This window comes from Oncorhynchus clarkii, chromosome 26, assembly GCF_045791955.1.
Source record: "Oncorhynchus clarkii lewisi isolate Uvic-CL-2024 chromosome 26, UVic_Ocla_1.0, whole genome shotgun sequence".
NCBI classification, from domain to species: domain Eukaryota; kingdom Metazoa; phylum Chordata; class Actinopteri; order Salmoniformes; family Salmonidae; genus Oncorhynchus; species Oncorhynchus clarkii.
Genome location: NC_092172.1, coordinates 36,218,456 through 36,237,060, shown reverse-complemented (window position 1 = coordinate 36,237,060; position 18,605 = coordinate 36,218,456). Strand labels below are relative to the sequence as shown.

Below are 18,605 nucleotides of genomic sequence, written 5' to 3'. Positions count from 1 at the left end.
GGCCTCGAAATGTTTACTGTGACATAGCTGAGCCTATTTCGACCAGGCCTCTCTCTATCAGTTTCGTGTGACATAGCTGAGCCTATTTCAACCAGACCTGGGTAGACCAGGCCTCGAACAGTTTAGTGGGACAACGCTGAGACTATTTTACCCAGAGCCTGGGAAGACCAGGCCTCGAACATTTTAGTGGGACAAAGCTGAGCCTTTTTCAACCAGAGCCTGGGTAGACTAGGCCTCGAACAGTTTAGTGGGACATAGCTGAGCCGACTTCAACCAGAGCCTGGGAAGACCAGGCCTCGAAATGTTTACTGTGACATAGCTGAGTCTATTTCTACCACGGCCTGGGAAGATCAGGCCTCGAACAGTTTAGTGTGACATAGCTGAGCATATTTCAACCAGGGCCTGGGTAGACCAGGCCGCGAACAGTTTAGTGTGACATAGCTGAGCCAATTATAACCAGAGCCTGGGAAGACCAGGCCTCGAACAGTTTAGTGTGATATAGCTGAGCCTATTTCAACCAGAGCCTGGGTAGAGCAAGCCTCGAACAGTTTAGTGGGACATAGCTGAGCCTATTTCAACCAGAGCCTGGGAAGACCAGGCCACAAACAGTTTAGTGGGACAAAGCTGAGCCTATTTCAACCAGGGCCTGGGTAGAGCAGGCCTCCAACAGTTTCGTGTGACATAGCTAAGCCTATTTCAACCAGAGCCTGGGAAGACCAGGCCACGAACAGTTTAGTGGGACATAGCTGAGCAAATTTCAACCAGAGCCTGGGAAGACCAGGCCACGAACAGTTTAGTGGGACAACGCTGAGCCTATTTTACCCAGAGCCTGGGAAGACCAGGCCTCGAACATTTTAGTGGGACAAAGCTGAGCCTATTTCAACCAGAGCCTGGGTAGAAAAGGCCTCGAGCAGTTTAGTGTGACAAAGCTGACCCTATTTCAACCAGAGCCTGGGTAGACCAGGCCTCGAACAGTTTAGTGTGACATAGCTGAGCCAATTATAACCAGAGCCTGGGAAGACCAGGCCTCGAACAGTTTAGTGTGACATAGCTGAGCCTATTTCAACCAGACCTGGGTAGACCAGGCATCGACCAGTTTAGTGTGACAAAGCTGACCCTATTTCAACCAGAGCCTGGGTAGACCAGGCCTCCAACAGTTTCGTGTGACATAGCTAAGCCTATTTCAACCAGACCTGAGTAGACCAGGCCTCGAACAGTTTAGTGGGACAAAGCTGACCCTATTTCAACCAGAGCCTGGGTAGACCAGGCGTCCAACAGTTTCGTGTGACATAGCTGAGCCTATTTCAACCAGAGCCTGGGTAGATCAGGCCTCGAACAGTTTAGTGGGACAAAGCTGACCATATTTCAACCAGAGCCTGGGTAGACCAGGCCTCGAGCAGTTTAGTGTGACAAAGCTGACCCTATTTCAACCAGGGCCTGGGTAGACCAGGCTGAGCCTATTTCAGTTTAGTGTGACAAAGCTAAGCCTATTTCAACAAGAGCCTGGATAAACCAGGTTTCTCTCTATCAGTTTAGTGTGACATAGCTGAGCCTATTTCAACCAGAGCCTGGATAAACCAGGTTTCTCTCTATCAGTTTAGTGTGACATAGCTGAGCCAATTTCAGCCAGAGCCTGGGTAGACCAGGCTGAGCCTATTTCAGTTTAGTGTGACAAAGCTAAGCCTATTTCAACAAGAGCCTGGGTAGACCAGGCCTCGAACAGTTTAGTGGGACATAGCTGAGCCGATTTCAACCAGAACCTGGGTAGACCAGGCCTCGAGCAGTTTAGTGGGACATAGCTGAGCCTATTTCAATCAGAGCCTGGGTAGACCAGGCATCGAACAGTTTTGTGGGACAAAGCTGAGCCTATTTCAACCAGAGCCTGGTAGACTAGGCCTCGAGTAGTTTAGTGGGACATAGCTGAGCCGATTTCAACCAGAGCCTGGGTAGACCAGGCCTCGAGCAGTTTAGTGGGACATAGCTAAGCCTATTTCAACCAGAGCCTGGGTAGACCAGGCATCGAACAGTTTTGTGGGACAAAGCTGAGCCTATTTCAACCAGAGCCTGGGTAGACTAGGCCTCGAGCAGTTTAGTGGGACATAGCTGTGCCGATTTCAACCAGAGCCTGGGTAGACCAGGCCTCGAACAGTTTTGTGGGACATAGCTGAGCCAATTTACACCAGAGCCTGGGTAGACCAGGCCTCGAGCATTTTAGTGGGACAAAGCTGAGCCTTTTTCAACCAGAGCCTGGGTAGACTAGGCCTCGAACAGTTTAGTGGGACATAGCTGAGCCGATTTCAACCAGAGCCTGGGTAGATCAGGCCTCGAACAGTTTAGAGGGACATTGCATAGCCCATTTCAACCAGAGCCTGGGTAGACCAGGCCTCAAACAGTTTTGTGGGACAAAGCTGAGCCTATTTCAACCAGAGCCTGGGTAAACCAGGCCTCGAGCAGTTTAGTGGGACATAGCTGAGCCGTTTTCAACCAGAGCCTGGGTAGACCAGGCCTATCTCTATCAGTTTAGTGTGACATAGCTGAGCCGATTTCAACCAGAACCTGGGTAGACCAGGCCTCGAGCAGTTTAGTGGGACATAGCTGAGCCTATTTCAACCAGAGCCTGGGTAGACCAGGCATCGAACAGTTTCGTGTGACATAGCTGAGCCTATTTCAACCAGAGCCTGGGTAGACCAGGCCTCGATCAGTTTAGTGTGACAAAGCTGACCCTATTTCAACCAGAGCCTGGGTAGACCAGGCCTGCAACAGTTTCGTGTGACATAGCTGAGCCTATTTCAACCAGACCTGGGTAGACCAGGCCTCGAACAGTTTAGTGGGACAAAGCTGAGCCTATTTCAACCAGAGCCTGGGTAGAGCAGGCCTCGAACAGTTTAGTGTGACATAGTTGAGCCAATTATAACCAGAGCCTGGGAAGACCAGGCCTCGAACAGTTTAGTGTGATATAGCTGAGCCTATTTCAACCAGAGCCTGGGTAGAGCAGGCCTCGAAATGTTTACTGTGACATAGCTGAGCCTATTTCGACCAGGCCTCTCTCTATCAGTTCCGTGTGACATAGCTGAGCCTATTTCAACCAGACCTGGGTAGACCAGGCCTCGAACAGTTTAGTGGGACAAAGCTGAGCCTTTTTCAACCAGAGCCTGGGTAGACTAGGCCTCGAACAGTTTAGTGGGACATAGCTGAGCCGACTTCAACCAGAGCCTGGGAAGACCAGGCCTCGAAATGTTTACTGTGACATAGCTGAGTCTATTTCTACCACGGCCTGGGAAGATCAGGCCTCGAACAGTTTAGTGTGACATAGCTGAGCATATTTCAACCAGGGCCTGGGTAGACCAGGCCGCGAACAGTTTAGTGTGACATAGCTGAGCCAATTATAACCAGAGCCTGGGAAGACCAGGCCTCGAACAGTTTAGTGTGATATAGCTGAGCCTATTTCAACCAGAGCCTGGGTAGAGCAAGCCTCGAACAGTTTAGTGGGACAAAGCTGAGCCTATTTCAACCAGGGCCTGGGTAGAGCAGGCCTCCAACAGTTTCGTGTGACATAGCTAAGCCTATTTCAACCAGAGCCTGGGAAGACCAGGCCACGAACAGTTTAGTGGGACATAGCTGAGCAAATTTCAACCAGAGCCTGGGAAGACCAGGCCACGAACAGTTTAGTGGGACAACGCTGAGCCTATTTTACCCAGAGCCTGGGAAGACCAGGCCTCGAACATTTTAGTGGGACAAAGCTGAGCCTATTTCAACCAGAGCCTGGGTAGAAAAGGCCTCGAACAGTTTAGTGGGACAAAGCTGACCCTATTTCAACCAGAGCCTGGGTAGACCAGGCTTCGAACAGTTTCGTGTGACATAGCTGAGCCTATTTCAACCAGAGCCTGGATAGACCAGGCCTCGAGCAGTTTAGTGTGACAAAGCTGACCCTATTTCAACCAGAGCCTGGGTAGACCAGGCCTCGAACAGTTTAGTGTGACATAGCTGAGCCAATTATAACCAGAGCCTGGGAAGACCAGGCCTCGAACAGTTTAGTGTGACATAGCTGAGCCTATTTCAACCAGACCTGGGTAGACCAGGCATCAACCAGTTTAGTGTGACAAAGCTGACCCTATTTCAACCAGAGCCTGGGTAGACCAGGCTGAGCCTATTTCAGTTTAGTGTGACAAAGCTAAGCCTATTTCAACAAGACCTGAGTAGACCAGGCCTCGAACAGTTTAGTGGGACAAAGCTGACCCTATTTCAACCAGAGCCTGGGTAGACCAGGCGTCCAACAGTTTCGTGTGACATAGCTGAGCCTATTTCAACCAGAGCCTGGGTAGATCAGGCCTCGAACAGTTTAGTGGGACAAAGCTGACCATATTTCAACCAGAGCCTGGGTAGACCAGGCCTCGAGAAGTTTAGTGTGACAAAGCTGACCCTATTTCAACCAGGGCCTGGGTAGACCAGGCTGAGCCTATTTCAGTTTAGTGTGACAAAGCTAAGCCTATTTCAACAAGAGCCTGGATAAACCAGGTTTCTCTCTATCAGTTTAGTGTGACATAGCTGAGCCTATTTCAACCAGAGCCTGGATAAACCAGGTTTCTCTCTATCAGTTTAGTGTGACATAGCTGAGCCTATTTCAACCAGAGCCTGGGTAGACCAGGCTGAGCCTATTTCAGTTTAGTGTGACAAAGCTAAGCCTATTTCAACAAGAGCCTGGGTAGACCAGGCCTCGAACAGTTTAGTGGGAAATAGCTGAGCCCATTTCAACCAGAGCCTGGGTAGAAAAGGCCTCGAACAGTTTAGTGGGACATAGCTGAGCCGTTTTCAACCAGAGCCTGGGTAGACCAGGCCTATCTCTATCAGTTTAGTGTGACATAGCTGAGCCGATTTCAACCAGAACCTGGGTAGACCAGGCCTCGAGCAGTTTAGTGGGACATAGCTGAGCCTATTTCAACCAGAGCCTGGGTAGACCAGGCATCGAACAGTTTTGTGGGACAAAGCTGAGCCAATTTACACCAGAGCCTGGGTAGACCAGGCCTCGAGCATTTTAGTGGGACAAAGCTGAGCCTTTTTCAACCAGAGCCTGGGTAGACTAGGCCTCGAACAGTTTAGTGGGACATAGCTGAGCCGATTTCAACCAGAGCCTGGGTAGATCAGGCCTCGAACAGTTTAGAGGGACATTGCATAGCCTATTTCAACCAGAGCCTGGGAAGACCAGGCCTCGAACAGTTTAGTGGGACATAGCTGAGCCTATTTCAACCAGGGCCTGGGTAGACCAGGCCTCAAACAGTTTAGTGGGACATAGCTGAGCCGATTTCAACCAGAGCCTGGGTAGACCAGGTCTCTCTCTATCAGTTTAGTGTGACATAGCTGAGCCGATTTCAACCAGAACCTGGGTAGACCAGGCCTCGAACAGTTTAGTGGGACAAAGCTGAGCCTATTTCAACCAGATCCTGGGTAGACCAGGCCTCCAACAGTTTCTTGTGACATTGCTGAGCCTATTTCAACCAGACCTGGGTAGACCAGGCCTCCAACAGTTTAGTGGCACATAGCTGAGCCTATTTCAACCAGAGCCTGGGTAGATCAGGCCTCGAACAGTTTAGTGGGAAATAGCTGAGCCCATTTCAACCAGAGCCTGGGTAGACAAGGCCTCTCTCTATCAGTTTAGTGTGACATAGCTGAGCCTATTTCAACCAGATCCTGGGTAGACCAGGCATCGAACAGTTTTGTGGGACAAAGATGAGCCTATTTCAACCAGAGCCTGCGTAGAATAGGCCTCGACTAGTGTAGTGGGACATAGCTGAGCCGATTTCAACCAGAGCCTGGGTAGACTAGGCCTCAAGTAGTTAAGTGGGACATAGCTGAGCCGATTTCAATCAGAGCCTGGGTAGACAAGGCCTCTCTCTATCAGTTTAGTGTGACATAGCTGAGCCTATTTCAACCAGAGCCTGGGTAGAGAAGGCCTCAAACAGTTTAGTGTGACATAGCTGAGCCGATTTCAACCAGAGCCTGGATAGACCAGGCATCGAACAGTTTAGTGGGACAAAGCTGAGCCTATTTCAACCAGAGCCTGGGAAGACCAGGCCTCGAACAGTTTAGTGGGACAAAGCTGAGCCTATTTCAACCAGGGCCTGGGTAGACCAGGCCTCGAACAGTTTAATGTGACATAGCTGAGCCTATTTCAACCAGAGCCTGGGAAGACCAGGCCACGAACAGTTTAGTGGGACAAAGCTGAGCCTATTTCAACCAGGGCCTGGGTAGACAAGGCCGCGAACAGTTTAGTGTGACATAGCTGAGCCTATTTCAACCAGAGCCTGGGTAGAGCAGGCCTCGAACAGTTTAGTGGGACATAGCTGAGCCTGTTTCAACCAGAGCCTGGATAAACCAGGCCTCTCTCTATCAGTTTAGTGGGACAACGCTGAGCCTATTTTAACCAGAGCCTGGGTAGACCAGGCCTCGAATAGTTTAGTGGGAAAAAGCTGAGCCTATTTAAACCAGAGCCTGGGTAGACCAGGCCTCGAACAGTTTAGTGGGACATAGCTGAGCCAATTTTACCCAGAGCCTGGGTAGACCAGGCCTCGAATAGTTTAGTGGGACATAGCTGAGCCTATTTCAACCAGAGCCTGGGTAGACCAGGCATCGAACAGTTTAGTGGGACAAAGCTGAGCCTATTTCAACCAGAGCCTGGGAAGACCAGGCCTCGAACAGTTTAGTGGGACAAAGCTGAGCCTATTTCAACCAGGGCCTGGGTAGACCAGGCCTCGAACAGTTTAATGTGACATAGCTGAGCCTATTTCAACCAGAGCCTGGGAAGACCAGGCCACGAACAGTTTAGTGGGACAAAGCTGAGCCTATTTCAACCAGGGCCTGGGTAGACAAGGCCGCGAACAGTTTAGTGTGACATAGCTGAGCCTGTTTCAACCAGAGCCTGGATAAACCAGGCCTCTCTCTATCAGTTTAGTGGGACAACGCTGAGCCTATTTTAACCAGAGCCTGGGTAGACCAGGCCTCGAATAGTTTAGTGGGACAAAGCTGAGCCTATTTCAACCAGAGCCTGGATAAACCAGGCCTCTCTCTATCAGTTTAGTGTGACATAGCTGAGCCTATTTCAACCAGAGCCTGGGAAGACCTCGAACAGTTTAGTGGAACAAACCTGAGCCTATTTCAACCAGAGCCTGGGAAGACCAGGCCTCGAACAGTTTAGTGTGACAAAGCTAAGCCTATTTCAACAAGAGCCTGGGTACACCAGGCCTCGAACAGTTTAGTGTGACATAGCTGAGCCGATTTCAACCAGAGCCCAGGTAGACCAGGCCTTGAACAGTTTAGTGGGACATAACTGAGCCGATTTCAACCAGAGCCTGGGTAGACCAGGCATCGAACAGTTTTGTGGGACAAAGCTGAGACTATTTCAACAAGACCTGGGTAGACCAGGCCTCAAACAGTTTACTGTGACATAGCTGAGCCAATTATAACCAGAGCCTGGGAATACCAGGCCTCGTACAGTTTAGTGTGACATAGCTGAGCCTATTTCAACCAGAGCCTGGGTAGAGCAGGCCTCGAACAGTTTAGTGGGACATAGCAGAGCCTATTTTAACCAGAGCCTGGGTAGACAAGGCCTCGAACAGTTTAGTGGGACATAGCTGAGCCTATTTCAACCAGAGCCTGGATAAACCAGGCCTCTCTCTATCAGTTTAGTGTGACATAGCTGAGCCTATTTCAACCAGAGCCTGGGAAGACCAGGCCTCGAACAGTTTAGTGTGACATAGCTGAGCCTATTTCAACCAGAGCCTGGGAAGACCAGGCCACGAACAGTTTAGTGGGACAAAGCTGAGCCTATTTCAACCAGGGCCTGGGTAGACAAGGCCGCGAACAGTTTAGTGTGACATAGCTGAGCCTATTTCAACCAGAGCCTGGGTAGAGCAGCCCTCGAACAGTTTAGTGGGACATAGCTGAGCCTGTTTCAACCAGAGCCTGGATAAACCAGGCCTCTCTCTATCAGTTTAGTGGGACAACGCTGAGCCTATTTTAACCAGAGCCTGGGAAGACCAGGCCTCGAACATTTTAGTGGGACAAAGCTGAGCCTATTTCAACCAGAGCCTGGGTAGACCAGGCCTCGAACAGTTTAGTGGGACATAGCTGAGCCGATTTTACCCAGAGCCTGGGTAGACCAGGCATCGAACAGTTCTGTGGGACAAAGCTGAGACTATTTCAACAAGACCTGGGTAGACCAGGCCTCAAACAGTTTACTGTGACATAGCTGAGCCAATTTTAACCAGAGCCTGGGTAGATCAGGCCTCGAACAGTTTTGTGGGACAACGCTGAGCCTATTTAAACAAGAGCCTGGGTAGACCAGGCCTCGAACAGTTTACTGTGACATAGCTGAGCCAATTATAACCAGAGCCTGGGAAGACCAGGCCTCGAACAGTTTAGTGGGACATAGCTGAGCCTATTTCAACCAGAGCCTGTGTATTCCAGGCCTCGAACAGTTTAGTGTGACATAGCTGAGCCTATTTCAACCAGAGCCTGGGTAGATCAGGCCTCCAACAGTTTAGAGGGACATTGCATAGCCTATTTCAACCAGAGCCTGGGTAGACAAGGCCTCGAACAGTTTAGTGGGACATAGCTGAGCCTATTTCAACCGGAGCCTGGATAAACCAGGCCTCTCTCTATCAGTTTAGTGTGACATAGCTGAGCCTATTTCAACCAGAGCCTGGGAAGACCAGTCCTCGAACAGTTTAGTGGGACAAAGCTGAGCCTATTTCAACCAGAGCCTGGGAAGACCAGGCCTCGAACAGTTTAGTGTGAAATAGCTGAGCCCATTTCAACCAGAGCCTGGAAAGACCAGGCCTCGAGCAGTTTAGTGGGACATAGCTGAGCCGATTTCAACCAGAGCCTGGGTAGACCAGGCCTCGAGCAGTTTAGTGGGACATAGCTGAGCCAATTATAACCAGAGCCTGGGTAGATCAGGCCTCGAACAGTTTAGTGTGAAATAGCTGAGCCCATTTCAACCAGAGCCTGGAAAGACCAGGCCTCGAGCAGTTTAGTGGGACATAGCTGAGCCGATTTCAACCAGAGCCTGGGTAGACCAGGCCTCGAGCAGTTTAGTGGGACATAGCTGAGCCAATTATAACCAGAGCCTGGGTAGATCAGGCCTCGAACAGTTTTGTGGGACAACGCTGAGCCTATTTTAACCAGAGCCTGGGTAGACCAGGCCTCGAACAGTTTACTGTGACATAGCTGAGCCAATTATAACCAGAGCCTGGGAAGACCAGGCCTCGTACAGTTTAGTGTGACATAGCTGAGCCTATTTCAACCAGAGCCTGGGTAGAGCAGCCCTCGAACAGTTTAGTGGGACATAGCTGAGTCTGTTTCAACCAGAGCCTGGATAAACCAGGCCTCTCTCTATCAGTTTAGTGGGACAACGCTGAGCCTATTTTAACCAGAGCCTGGGAAGACCAGGCCTCGAACATTTTAGTGGGACAAAGCTGAGCCTATTTCAACCAGAGCCTGGGTAGACCAGGCCTCGAACAGTTTAGTGGGACATAGCTGAGCCGATTTTACCCAGAGCCTGGGTAGACCAGGCATCGAACAGTTCTGTGGGACAAAGCTGAGACTATTTCAACAAGACCTGGGTAGACCAGGCCTCAAACAGTTTACTGTGACATAGCTGAGCCAATTATAACCAGAGCCTGGGTAGATCAGGCCTCGAACAGATTTGTGGGACAACGCTGAGCCTATTTTAACAAGAGCCTGGGTAGACCAGGCCTCGAACAGTTTACTGTGACATAGCTGAGCCAATTATAACCAGAGCCTGGGAAGACCAGGCCTCGAACAGTTTAGTGGGACATAGCTGAGCCTATTTCAACCAGAGCCTGGGTAGACCAGGCCTCGAACAGTTTAGTGTGACATAGCTGAGCCGATTTCAACCAGAGCCCGGGTAGACCAGGCCTCGAACAGTTTAGTGTGAAAAAGCTGAGCCAATTATAACCAGAGCCTGGGAAGACCAGGCCTCGTACAGTTTAGTGTGACATAGCTGAGCCTATTTCAACCAGAGCCTGGATAAACCAGGCCTCTCTCTATCAGTTTAGTGTGACATAGCTGAGCCTATTTCAACCAGAGCCTGGGAAGACCAGGCCACGAACAGTTTAGTGGGACAAAGCTGAGCCTATTTCAACCAGGGCCTGGGTAGACAAGGCCGCGAACAGTTTAGTGTGACATAGCTGAGCCTATTTCAACCAGAGCCTGGGTAGAGCAGGCCTCGAACAGATTAGTGGGACATAGCTGAGCCTGTTTCAACCAGAGCCTGGATAAACCAGGCCTCTCTCTATCAGTTTAGTGGGACAACGCTGAGCCTATTTCAACCAGAGCCTGGGTAGACCAGGCCTCGAACAGTTTAGTGGGACATAGCTGAGCCGATTTTACCCAGAGCCTGGGTAGACCAGGCATCGAACAGTTCTGTGGGACAAAGCTGAGACTATTTCAACAAGACCTGGGTAGACCAGGCCTCAAACAGTTTACTGTGACATAGCTGAGCCAATTATAACCAGAGCCTGGGTAGATCAGGCCTCGAACAGTTTTGTGGGACAACGCTGAGCCTATTTTAACCAGAGCCTGGGTAGACCAGGCCTCGAACAGTTTACTGTGACATAGCTGAGCCAATTATAACCAGAGCCTGGGAAGACCAGGCCTCGTACAGTTTAGTGTGACATAGCTGAGCCTATTTCAACCAGAGCCTGGATAAACCAGGCCTCTCTCTATCAGTTTAGTGTGACATAGCTGAGCCTATTTCAACCAGAGCCTGGGAAGACCAGGCCTCGAACAGTTTAGTGGGACAAAGCTGAGCCTATTTCAACCAGAGCCTGGGAAGACCAGGCCTCGAACAGTTTAGTGGGACAAAGCTGAGCCTATTTCAACCAGGGCCTGGGTAGACCAGTCCTCGAACAGTTTAGTGTGACATAGCTGAGCCGATTTCAACCAGAGCCCGGGTAGACCAGGCCTCGAACAGTTTAGTGTGAAATAGCTGAGCCCATTTCAACCAGAGCCTGGAAAGACCAGGCCTCGAGCAGTTTAGTGGGACATAGCTGAGCCGATTTCAACCAGAGCCTGGGTAAACCAGGCCTCGAGCAGTTTAGTGGGACATAGCTGAGCCTATTTCAACCAGAGCCTGGGTAGACCAGGCCTCGAACAGTTTAGTGGGACATAACTGAGCCGATTTCAACCAGAGCCTGGGTAGACCAGGCCTCGATCAGTTTAGTGGGACATAGCTGAGCCGATATCAACCAGAACCTGGGTAGACCAGGCCTCCAACAGTTTACTGTGACATAGCTGAGCCAATTATAACCAGAGCCTGGGTAGATCAGGCCTCGAACAGTTTTGTGGGACAACGCTGAGCCTATTTTAACCAGAGCCTGGGTAGACCAGGCCTCGAACAGTTTACTGTGACATAGCTGAGCCAATTATAACCAGAGCCTGGGTAGAGCAGGCCTCGAACAGTTTAGTGGGACATAGCTGAGCCTATTTCAACCAGAGCCTGGGTAGACCAGGCCTCGAACAGTTTAGTGGGACAAAGCTGAGCCTAATTCAACCAGAGCCTGGGAAGACCAGGCCTCAAACAGTTTAGTGGGAGTTAGCTGAGCCTATTTCAACCAGAGCCTGGGAAGACCAGGCCTCGAGCAGTTTAGTGGGACATAGCTGAGCCAATTTCAACCAGAGCCTGGGTAGGTAGACCAGGCCTTGAACAGTTTAGTGGGACATAGCTGAGCCGATTTCAACCAGAGCCTGGGTAGACCAGGCCTCGAGCAGTTTAGTGGGACATAGCTGAGCCTATTTCAACCAGAGCCTGGGTAGACCAGGCCTCGAACAGTTTAGTGGGACATAGCTGAGCCGATATCAACCAGAGCCTGGGAAGACCAGGCCTCGAACAGTTTAGTGGGAGTTAGCTGAGCCTATTTCAACCAGAGCCTGGGAAGACCAGGCCTCGAACAGTTTAGTGGGACAAAGCTGAGCCTAATTCAACCAGAGCCTGGGAAGACCAGGCCTTGAACAGTTTACTGTGACATAGCTGAGCCTATTTCAACCAGAGCCTGGGTAGACCAGGCCTCGAACAGTTTTGTGTGACATAGCTGAGCCGATATCAACCAGAGCCTGGGTAGGTAGACCAGGCCTAGAACAGTTTAGTGGGACATAGCTGAGCATATTTCAACCAGAGCCTGGGAAGACCAGGCCTCAAACAGTTTAGTGGGACATAGCTGAGCCGATATCAACCAGAGCCTGGGTAGACCAGGCCTCGACCAGTGTAGTGAGACAAAGCTGAGCCTATTTTATACAGACCCTGGGTAGACCAGGCCTCGAACAGTTTAATGTGACATAGCTGAGCCGATTTCAACACCAGCCTGGGTAGACCAGGCCTCGAACAGTTTAGAGGGACATAACTGAGCCGATTTCAACCAGAGCCTGGGTAGACCAGGCCTCGAGCAGTTTAGTGTGACATAGCTGAGCCTATTTCAACCAGAGCCTGGGTAGACTAGGTCTCGAGTATGACATAGCTGAGCCGATTTCAACCAGAGCCTGGGTAGACCAGGCCTCGAGCAGTTTAGTGGGACATAGCTGAGCCTATTTCAACCAGAGCCTGGATAGACCAGGCCTCGAACAGTTTAGTGTGACATAGCTGAGCCTATTTCAACCAGAGCCTGGGTAGACAAGGCCTCGAACAGTTTAGTGGGACATAGCTGAGCCTATTTCAACCAGAGCCTGGGAAGACCAGGCCTCGAACAGTTTAGTGGGACAAAGCTGAGCCTAATTCAACCAGAGCTTGGGAAGACCAGGCCTCGAACAGTTTAGTGGGACATAGCTGAGCCTATTTCAACCAGAGCCTGGATAGACCAGGCCTCGAACAGTTTAGTGGGACAAAGCTGAGCCTAATTCAACCAGAGCTTCGGTAGACCAGGCCTCGAACAGTTTAGTGGGACAAAGCTGAGCCTATATCAACACCAGCCTGGGTAGACCAGGCCTCGTAAAGTTTAAAGGGACATAACTGAGCCAATTTCAACCAGAGCCTGGGTAGACCAGGCCTCGAGCAGTTTAGTGGGACATAGCTGAGCCGATTTCAACCAGAGCCTGGGTAGAGAAGGACTCAAGTAGTTCAGTGGGACATAGCTGTGCCGATATCAACCAGAGCCTGGGTAGACCAGGCCTCGAACAGTTTAGTGGGACAAAGCTGAGCCTAATTCAACCAGAGCCTGGGAAGACCAGGCCTCGAACAGTTTAGTGGAACATAGCTGAGCCTATTTAAACCAGATCCTGGGTAGACCAGGCCTCAAACAGTTTTGTGTGACATAGCTGAGACTATTTCAACCAGACCTGGGTAGACCAGGCCTTGAGCAGTTTAGTGGGACATAGCTGAGCCGATATCAACCAGAGCCTGGGTAGGTAGACCAGGCCTCGAACAGTTTAGTGGGACATAGCTGAGCCGATATCAACACCAGTCTGGGTAGACCAGGCCTCAAACAGTTTGGTGGGACATAACTGAGCCGATTTCAACCAGAGCCTGGGTAGACCAGGCCTCGAACAGTTTTGTGTGACATAGCTGAGCCTATTTCAACCAGAGCCTGGGAAGACCAGGCCTCGAACAGTTTAGTGGGACAAAGCTGAGCCTATTTCAACACCAGCCTGGGAAGACCAGGCCTCGACCAGTGTAGTGAGACAAAGCTGAGCCTATTTTATACAGACCTTGGGTAGACCAGGCCTCGAACAGTTTACTGTGACATAGCTGAGCCGATTTCAACACCAGCCTGGGTAGACCAGGCCTCGAGCAGTTTAGTGGGACATAGCTGAGCCGATTTCAACCAGAACTTGGGTAGGTAGACCAGGCCTCGAACAGTTTAGTGGGACAAAGCTGAGATTATTTCAACCAGAGCCTGGGTAGACCAGGCCTCGAACAGTTTCGTGTGACATAGCTGAGCCTATTTCAACCAGATCCTGGGAAGACCAGGCCTCGAACAGTTTAGTGGGACATAGCTGAGCCGATTTCGACCAGAGCCCGGGTAGACCAGGCATCGAACAGTTTAGTGGGACAAAGCTGAGCCAATTTCAACCAGAGCCTGGGTAGACCAGGCCTCGAGCAGTTTAGTGGACAAAGCTGAGCCAATTTCAACCAGAACCTGGGTAGACCAGGCCTCTCTCTATCAGTTTAGTGTGACAAAGCTGAGCCAATTTCAACCAGAGCCTGGGTAGACCAGGCCTCAAACAGTTTTGTGGGACATAGCTGAGCCTATTTCAAACAGTTTAGTGTGACATAGCTGAGCCAATTTACACCAGAGCCTGGGTAGACCAGGCCTCCAACAGTTTTGTGGGACATAGCTGAGCCTATTTCAACCAGAGCTTGGGAAGACCAGGCCTCGAACAGTTTAGTGGGACATAGCTGAGCCTATTTCAACCAGAGACTGGGTAGACCAGGCCTCGAGCAGTTTAGAGGGACAAAGCTGAGCCTATTTTATACAGGGCTCAATAAATCCAGGCCTCGAACAGTTTAGTGGGACAAAGCTGAGCCTATTTCAACACTAGACTGGGTAGACCAGGCCTCTCTCTATCCTTAACTCACCTTCATTGGATGTCTTCACCCCACACTCTAATATAATGGCTGAGCATGATGCATGTTCAATGGCTCCTAATAACTCTCTCGTGTTTCTCTTTTAAATAGACCATAACACATTTAAAAAACATAAAGATATTAAACAAGAGAATAACAGGGTGACACTAATACAAAACACGCAAAGAAACACACACACACACACTCTTACCTCCGAGGCCTGCAGGAGAGCATCTTTCTCAGTGAGCCGGTCTTCATAAGACAACAACAATGGAGATAAATACTTCATGTCCAGCTGGAAGACAGAAAGGATGAAAACAGACGTTAGAGTTTAGACACCCAGCGCTGGTTTCCAGGACACAGATTCAGCCTCATCCTGGACTGGAAACTCAATGGATAATCTCAATCTGTGTCCGGGAACCCCGTCCATAAAACTTTACTCAAACATTTTCAGAAATCCTAACAACGCAAAGCTAATTACTAAAGACTGTCAGAGGATCTCACAGGGAACATGAAATAGATATATAGAGATGAGAAACAGAGAGAGAGAACACCCACTGTAGTGAGTACACCAGATATCAGGGGAGGAGAGAGAGAGAGAGAACACCCACTGTACTGAGTACATCAGATATCAGGGGAGGAGAGAGAGAACACCCACTGTACTGAGTACATCAGATATCAGGGGAGGAGAGAGACAGAGAGAACACCCACTGTACTGAGTACATCAGATATCAGGGGAGGAGAGAGGAGAGAGAGAGGACACCCACTGTAGTGAGTACATCAGATATCAGGGGAGGAGAACGGAGAGAGAGAGGACACCCACTGTACTGAGTACATCAGATATCAGGGGAGGAGAGAGAGAGAACACCCACTGTACTGAGTACATCAGATATCAGGGGAGGAGAGAGGAGAGAGAGAACACCTACTGTAGTGAGTACATCAGATATCAGGGAGGAGAGAGAGAACACCCACTGTTGTGAATACATCAGATATCAGGGAGGAGAGAGAGAACACCCACTGGTGTGAGTACATCAGATATCAGGGGAGGAGAGAGAGAACACCCACTGTAGTGAGTACATCAGATATCAGGGGAGGAGAGAGGAGAGAGAGGGAACACCCACTGTAGTGAGTACATCAGATATCAGGGGAGGAAAGAGAGAAGGAAGAAGAGGGCAGGAGAAGAGGAGAGGAGAGAGGATAAAAGGGGAAGAGAGGAGAGGGGAGAAGAGAAGAGGAGAAGAGAGTCCCTGGCTTTGCTAGTGTGACAGTTCTGACATCAGTGAAGAACAAACAACAGTTTAGGATATTAGAATTGCTGAGGATTGCTAAGGAACACTAAGGAACGCTAAGTGCTCAGACATACCAATAGTGTTTTCTGGCCGATAGTACTCAGTACATTTGAATGTAATTTTCGAACCAAGGGCGCACCGATTATACATGTAGAGTTGCGTGAAAAATGTTGGCAGTCAGTTGTCTACAGTGAGCGGTCCCTAAAACACAGCGCTCTGAAATGATCGGCAGACGAACGCTAGATCCACATTCAGGGCGAAAAGTGCGAAACTTAAAAGATTATATTCTTGTTAATCTAAATGCACTGTCCGATTTACAATACGCTTTACAGAGAAAACACGCCATGAGATTGTTTGAGGACGGCGCCCAACATCAAAATATTTTTCCACCGGCACAGGTTTCATAAATTCACAAAAGGCGATTTAAATATTAACTTAGTTTTGGAAATCTTCCTCTGGTTTGTCATCCAAAGGGTCCCAGCTACAACATGTAGTGTTATTTTGTTAGATAAAATCGTTATTTTATATCCCAAAAAGTCTGTTTAGTTGGCGCCATCGATTTTGAGTAATCCACTCGTTCAACATGCAGAGAAAGGAATCCAAAGATCGATCGCTAAACTGTGTTTAGTTCAGATACGCAAGACGAGACAACACGACGGTCTGAAGGAGTTCCAGAACAAAGTTTGCTTGATCTGAACGGTCCGGTTTTTAAAACGTCTCATGTCGTCGGCTGGAGTTTCCGACATTCAACAGGTCACATACCTTCAGCTAAAGTCTTGAGACGAGCCGGATCCATTTAGACAATCAGAAGCCAGTGAACTGATGTTCTGCACACAGCCAAGCAGCTAGCTAGCTAACCAAACAGACATCGACCTACCTGTTCTGCCGCAGATAGCTAGCCTAGCTTGCCGATATTCATCTGACGAGTCATAAAGTCTACACTGTGACACGTATTTCATGATACTCGTTAGTTACAGTAACTATAACAAGTAGCAACTTTGTTTCATCACGGCGACGTAACGAGGATTACGTCATCGCGGAAATGGTCTCAACTGCACGTCTCGTCTCCTTGATCCGAATGCCCCGTCGTTCGTCAGCTGTCGTACAACACAACATTCTAAAACTAGCTAGTTTTATCTATTCTCGTCTCATGTCGTCTGTTGTCTCTGAACTGGGCTTTAAGGATTGCTAAGGATAGCAATCGGTTCGCAAATTACGTTCAGTGGTGCTAAGTACTCTCGGCCAGCAAACGCTATTGGTGTGCCTGAGCCCTAAGGATCGCTAAGGATCGCTAGGGATAGCTAAGGATCGCCGGGGATAGCTAAGGATCGCCGGGGATAGCTAAGGATCGCCGGGGATAGCTAAGGATCGCCAGGGATAGCTAAGGATCGCCAGGGATAGCTAAGGATCGCCGGGGATAGCTAAGGATTGCCGGGGATAGCTAAGGATAGCCAGGGATAGCTAAGGATCGCCAGGGACAGCTAAGGATCGCTGAGTGTAGCTAAGGATCGCCAGGGATAGCTAAGGATCGCTGAGGGTAGCTAAGGATCGCCAGGGACAGCTAAGGATCGCTGAGGGTAGCTAAGGATCGCCAGGGATAGCTAAGGATCGCTGAGGGTAGCTAAGGATAGGGCTCATAATTCACTGGTATACATAGCAGAAGACAATGCCACTGTTTCTAGAGGAGGAATCCATGAGAATGTCTGAGTGACTGACCAGCCAGGGAGGAGCAGATCCTTTAAGTGGCAGGCCATGGGTCCTGGAGCTCTGAAAGACATGGAGAGAAAACATTACTACAGTACATCTATACATCCAGAACCACATTACTACAGTACATCAATAAATCCAGAACCACATTACTACAGTAAATCTATACATCCAGAACCACATTACTACAGTACATCAATAAATCCAGAACCACATTACTACAGTACATCTATACATCCAGAACCACATTACTACAGTAAATCTATACATCCAGAACCACATTACTACAGTACATCAATAAATCCAGAACCACATTACTACAGTACATCTATACATCCAGAACCACATTACTACAGTAAATCTATACATCCAAGACCACATTACTACAGTAACTACAGTACATCTATACATCCAGAACCACATTACTACAGTACATCAATACATCCAGAACCACATTACTACAGTAACTACAGTAACTACAGTACATCAATACATCCAGAACCACATTACTACAGTACATCTATACATCCAGAACCACATTACTACAGTAACTACAGTACATCAATACATCCAGAACCACATTACTACAGTACATCAATACATCCAGAACCACATTACTACAGTACATCAATACATCCAGAACCACATTACTACAGTAACTACAGTACATCAATACATCCAGAACCACATTACTACAGTACATCAATACATCCAGAACCACATTACTACAGTAACTACAGTACATCAATACATCCAGAACCACATTACTACAGTACATCTATACATCCAGAACCACATTACTACAGTACATCTATACATCCAGAACCACATTACTACAGTACATCAATACATCCAGAACCACATTACTACAGTAACTACAGTACATCTATACATCCAGAACCACATTACTACAGTACATCTATACATCCAGAACCACATTACTACAGTACATCTATACATCCAGAACCACATTACTACAGTACATCTATACATCCAGAACCACATTACTACAGTACATCAATACATCCAGAACCACA

General features: G+C 49.0%; 1 protein-coding gene across 1 annotated transcript in view; it reads right to left on the bottom strand.

Annotated features, from left to right (window-relative positions):
• LOC139384615 (centrosomal protein of 89 kDa-like) overlaps positions 1-18,605 on the bottom strand; it is a 194,617-nt gene that overhangs the window by 136,267 nt on the left and 39,745 nt on the right. The window contains exons 12-13 of the mRNA XM_071129434.1: positions 17,578-17,628; positions 14,784-14,867 (exon numbers count right to left, since the gene is read on the bottom strand). Of these exons, the coding sequence (XP_070985535.1) occupies positions 14,784-14,867; positions 17,578-17,628 (135 nt within the window). The remainder of the gene's footprint in view (positions 1-14,783; positions 14,868-17,577; positions 17,629-18,605) is intronic.